Genomic DNA, 6,004 nt, shown 5'->3' with positions numbered 1-6,004 from the left:
CTTTCGTAACTCCAGAAACACATTGTTACCAAAGGTATTCCTGCCACTGTATGCTTATTTTATTTATTCTGTCTGGATAGGAATCAAAGCGGTAACTGAGTTAACTCAACCAAACACATACAAAAACAAAAAAAGTATGTTGGCGCTACGATGCAATGTGAGTTTATCTACAAAGATGTTCATGAAACAGTTTGTTTACAACTTGGAAAATGCCATTTTCTTTGCTGTTAATAAAAATCGCTAATGTCAAGGAGAGAGCCGGGGCGTACAAATCAGCACATCTGTATCGTGATTTGTTGTAAATTCAATTACATTGAAGGCAAGGTGGTTTAGATAAGACAGTGATATTCACCTGTGATCTCTGCATGGTGCAGTCCTCCTCCAGACATGAAGTTCTTAAGTCTGTGTTGTAAGTATCTCAAAGAACATCTTCGTTTTCTGACACCAATTGTAACAACATAGTTAATGATTTCTTTCAAATATTGACATTTTATTGTGCATTCCAGAATGAATTCATTCGTTTTAATAACATTCGGTATACCTTTGTCCTCTTTGCTTAGTTTTTATTTTTCAACTCACAATGTTCACAATATATTTAGATCTAGTTCTAAAACATTAAGACCTCAGGTTTTTTAGTTTTGAACTATCGATGTTGTTTTTTACTAAAGTTTATTGAGAATGTAAACTGATCTCAAGAGAATAGTGTTTACAAAACTGGATGTTGATAGGACTTGAGAGATACTGGTATCAAAAGTCTCTTCAGTATAACACACTGAATACTAGAGAATTGAATAATATTCTGAACAAATGGTTTACTGTAATACTCAGAATGGAATTCTGAATATAACGAATTAGTAATCAGAACATAATGAGATATTTTATTTTTCTTTATTCTCTTTTCAACTTTGGCAGTAAATTGTTTACAAATGTTATCAAACGAGTAAAATTGACACATTTGTATGAATAATATGAAAGCGATATTCCATAAGTATGTTGTGGTTTATCCTTTTCATTTGATTGACATCTTAAAATAATCTAGGTCACCAGTTCAACTATTCATTTAGAATCACCGTTACCTGACCATCACCATTGACTGAATACAGGTCCAATCATTTACATAAGTACATCTATTGGCTGAATGATATAGTTAAATTTTAATGACGTTGAATAATGATTACATATGAATATTGTCTGGATATTTTCATGGTTAAACCTTCTCGTATGACTGAATGTCATTAACTGTGTATCTATGTCTGTATCATTTATGTATCTATTGACTGTGTATCTGTGTCTGTGTGTATCTATTGGCTGTGTATCTATGTATGTATGTATCTATTGACAGTGTATCTGTGTCTTATTATTATTAACAATGTATCTATGTATGTATCTATTAACTGTGTATCTATGTATGTCTGTATGTATCTATTAACTGTGTATCTATCTATGTATGTATCTATTAACTGTGTATCTGTGTATTATCTATTAACTGTGTATCTATGTCTGTATGTATCTATTAACTGTGTATCGATGTCTGTATGTATCTATTAACTGTGTATCTATGTCTGTATGTATCTATTAACTGTGTATCTATGTCTGTATGCATCTATTAACTGTGTATCTATGTCTGTATGTATCTATTAACTGTGTATCTATGTCTGTATGTATCTATTAACTGTGTATCTATGTCTATATGCATCTATTAACAGTGTATCTATGTCTGTATGTATCTATTAACTGTGTATCTATGTCTGTATGTATCTATTAACTGTGTATCCCCTCACTTTTCAGACATTCAGTGGAGTGGTCATTGCAAGAAACTGTTCTTCGCGCTTACTTTTGTTTTTACTTTGGTTGCCGTCTGCTTACACATGTCCTTGAACCCTGTGAATACCAAGGCCGTATGTGACAACACCAAGACAAACGTGTATCATTGGGCCCTGCAGACATCGCAAGAATCCAAAGAAAACAAAGATTTCACGTTTCTTCCTGACATCCAAAAAATAAACATCTCGTACGCCTATGAGAGACAATGGGTTGGCTTTCCATCTGTGGCTAGAATCGACTGCGAATACTCACTCAAATACAGGGCTATCAACAAAAGTTATCCTAAAACAGTTAAACGAATTCTTCCGATACATTTCATAGAAGACTCCCTGAACTGTTCCACGTTTCTTGACAAGTATGGCTACCGAAGATATCCGCAAGCGTCTATTGAAGAGCGAAATTTCCCTATAGCTTTTGTTCTGTTGTTTCACAAGGATATTGATCAGGTCAGATTTTGTCAAACAAATTGGTAATTGTTCTTTAATGTATTTATTTTGGAGCCTAATTGTCTTTATAAACTGCCCATGAAAGGTTTACATTTCCGAATCTTCTATGTTTTCACTTCTGACTTTCAGGTTCACTTTCTCCTTCGCGCCATCTACCGCCCCCACAATGTGTATTGTCTTTCAGTAGATGTCAAGTCTTCTGTTGAGTTTTTGGCAGCGACAAAGTCAGTTCCGAAAAGTGAATTTTGTTGTACATTCTAATGCCCATAGAATTATATTATAAGTGGTTTCTGTTATTGTTAATTAGTTATTAACGTTCATTGTTCAATTAACGTAACTTAAACAAAGAAAACTAATTTTGCGAGTGTACTTTTTACTGTTGTATCCCTTGTAGTGTCATTTTTACTGCACTATATCATGTGATGTACTTTTTACTGCACTATATCATGTGATGCACTTTTTACTGCACTATATCATGTGATGCACTTTTTACTGCACTATATCATGTGATGTACTTTTTACTGCACTATATCATGTGATGTACTTTTTACTGCACTATATCATGGGATGTACATTTTACTGCACTATATCATGGGATGTACTTTTTACTGCACTATATCATATGATGTACTTTTTACTGCTCAATATCATGTGATGTACTTTTACGGCACTATATCATGTGATGTACTTTTACGGCACTATATCATGTGATGTACTTTTACGGCACTATATCATATGATGTACTTTTACTGCAAAAATATCATGTGATGTACTTTTACTGCACTATATCATGTGATATTCATTTTACTGCAGTATATCATATGATGTACTTTTTACTGCAATATATCATATGATGTACTTTTTACTGCAGTATATCGTGTGATGTACTTTTTACTGCTCTATATCATGTGATGTACTTTTATTGCACTATAACCTTTGAAACACTTTTTATTGGGGTGTGGCTGAGTGAAAAAAAATCATTTGGCTGCCTATCAAGGGAGTTCATATCCCGAGCTTGCTGAGTGTCTAAAGACAGCACGGAAACCATCTCTCCCCACCCCCCTCGACCACAAAAGCAATTTTCAACAAAAGTGCAGGCTTTCTATAGTTATTTCATTGATACTTAGGCGCTAAATAAACTTAAGAAAGTGTTGAAATATATTACTACTTTTTTCAAAACTGTATTTCTAAGTATTTGACAGAATCTTGTGTTTTAGTTTCGAACCATTGATTATGAGTATTTTCTTTCTGAGTAATAGTTACCTAAGGGAATTGTCATCATCATGTAGTGACACACTGTGAATCTCTAAACTCGTTTAATGTCACATTAGAATCTCTAGCTCCACTACAGTTGTTTTCCTTCTCTAATTCTCTACAGGTCGCTGGCCGAGTGTCTTCCTAACGTCTTTGTGTCCAGTAAACTTGAGAACATTGTCTACGGGGGATACTCACGTCTAATGGCGGACATTAACTGCTTTCAGGACTTGGTGAAACATCCGGTGCCATGGAGATACGTCATCAACAGTCCAGGACAACAGTTTCCTCTTAGGCAAGAATCAAAGTCCGTAGACAGACAAAAATAGCTTCCAGTCAAATTATTTTGTCTTTCATTTCTGTTAAGTGTAACACAAAGTACTGAATTAGAATGCTAATATTAAGGACGAAGAGAGAGACAATTGAGGGCTATGTATTTTTGGGATTGTTAGTGTCAAGAGACAACTGAATGCTTATATTTAGGGCTAAGTAATGTCTCCATCTTCGCATTGCCTGCTTTGAACATAGATTTCCGCAATACGGATGTAAATGTTAAAGTACTAACACATCTGGACAAGGACAGTTTGATCTTTGGGGCATATCTTTTTCCTCTCTAGGTCTCACTACTCCATATCAGTTTATATACAATGTTTTTGAGCTTCAGTATCTATGACAGACAAAAATAAAGGGTTGCCTCAAATATTGGTGATCACACTGCCTCTTAGCCACGCTTATATTCCTCTAGGAACTGTTTGATCTCACAGAACGTGCATGATAAGTTCATAAATTTTGAGTGCGCATATTTGTTAGTGTTTAATGTTTAATGTAACTCTGTCATTTGATTTACATGATGTAATATTAATAGTCTTTTTTTTAAAGATAAAATATCTGAGATGTTCATTTTTGGCGGATAGCTATAAATAGCTAGCTCATTGGTGCATACAGTGTATAGAATGTAGGAAGCTAAGCAATATTGTTTTCATCGTTGTTTTGTGATGCATAATCAAACTTGGCGCAAAGAAAATCTTAATCGACTACCGGCGGACAATGGTTGTGCTTGCCCTGGATGTGGCAAAATATTAGGTCACAGATGGGGCTGCGTATCCACCGGAAATACTGCAGTCCTCGTTTATCTTGGGGCTATAAGACAAGCCTGATTATAATCAAACGTATAATTCCCTCGCTTGTAGCATAAACTAATTAGTATTATTGAGTTGGTGGCAGTGATCTTTCAATATGGTGTCTTTGACATTGTCTGTTTATTTCAAGATATTTCCCAATCTTCACCTTTTTAATTTTGTTCCGTTTCTCTTGAGGTTTCCCTACCAGTATAATAAGACCTGCACATTTCCCCTTATCGCTTTATCTTCTCTATCTATGTTAATGTTTATTTTGGCAACATGGCTTAATAAATGTAGCTCGAATCTTAAAACTCGATGTGCAAACAAATGCAAATTCCTGTGTGTAAAATATATCTATTTCTTTTCACTTTGTAGAACAAACCTCGAACTGGTTAAAATTCTGAAATTGCTGAACGGAACAAATGACGTGCTTGGAGTCACTGGGGAATCCAGGAACATTGAAAGATTCATGACCAAATGGAAATACATCACCAACGAAACCACAGGTGAGGGCAAACAGGTGTGAGAGAAGGCAGGAATGACTGTTCCACTCGACCAATTACTTAGTTCAATGCATGAGATACAATCAATGGATGCACTTAAAAGGGTTCACAAAATTCCCAGTAGTTTTGATGGAGCGGGGAAAAAAAGAGAAATGCCCATGTGATCAAGGAGTTTTTTTTTCAACATAGATTGATGAGAGGTGAAAGGTCAAATATCAATGAAGTAGTAAGTAAAACTATGTCATTCATGTAAAGGTTCATTCAGTGCAATGCACTATATCCAGTAAAGAAAGCAGGGCAAAGGTCATTAGACACACGCCCACACGGACAGTACAGAAAAGGATTGGGGTTGGAAAGCAAAAGGGGGCTGGAGCGTTTTCGATACGGTCATTGTTAACTAGACCAGAGAAGGCAAGCCTATAAGGGAAATTATTCTACCAGGAAGTGCACCCAAAAAAAATCAATATTGGAGTGATTTCTAGAACTCAGCTAACTCCACATAAATACGTAGAATTCTATTTTTTAAAGTATCTGAATGGTTATTCTATGAGGAATTGTCAATAAGGCGTGATAATATTACATTTCGCAATCTTTTTCTTCCATCCAAAAAACCTAATAAGAAGACTTCTTAGACTTGTCTTCCAGTGGCTCCTTCCTATCCACATCTCTACTCATTGTTGGACATGAGTAGTATATAATAAAAAAAATAGCAATTAAAACAAGAAAACTTTGTATTTATTTGTTATCTATAGAAAAATACAAATGCGTTCAGTAAGATCACAGAGAACATAGAAAATTTCATTGGCTGTGATTATGTCACAGAGAGCAGTTAAGGGGAGCCTATCAAACAATAAGA

General features: G+C 35.0%; 1 protein-coding gene across 1 annotated transcript in view; it reads left to right on the top strand.

Annotated features, from left to right (window-relative positions):
* LOC106060603 (N-acetyllactosaminide beta-1,6-N-acetylglucosaminyl-transferase-like) overlaps positions 1 to 6,004 on the top strand; it is a 9,188-nt gene continuing 3,184 nt past the window's right edge. The window contains exons 1-5 of the mRNA XM_056029664.1: positions 1 to 409; positions 1,789 to 2,270; positions 2,400 to 2,494; positions 3,649 to 3,819; positions 5,021 to 5,151. Of these exons, the coding sequence (XP_055885639.1) occupies positions 388 to 409; positions 1,789 to 2,270; positions 2,400 to 2,494; positions 3,649 to 3,819; positions 5,021 to 5,151 (901 nt within the window). The 5' untranslated portion in view covers positions 1 to 387. The remainder of the gene's footprint in view (positions 410 to 1,788; positions 2,271 to 2,399; positions 2,495 to 3,648; positions 3,820 to 5,020; positions 5,152 to 6,004) is intronic.

The sequence above is a fragment of the Biomphalaria glabrata genome, chromosome 5 (genome assembly GCF_947242115.1).
Source record: "Biomphalaria glabrata chromosome 5, xgBioGlab47.1, whole genome shotgun sequence".
NCBI classification, from domain to species: Eukaryota; Metazoa; Mollusca; class Gastropoda; family Planorbidae; genus Biomphalaria; species Biomphalaria glabrata.
Note: the sequence above shows the minus strand (reverse complement) of the source record. Positions and strands in the feature narration are given on the sequence as shown.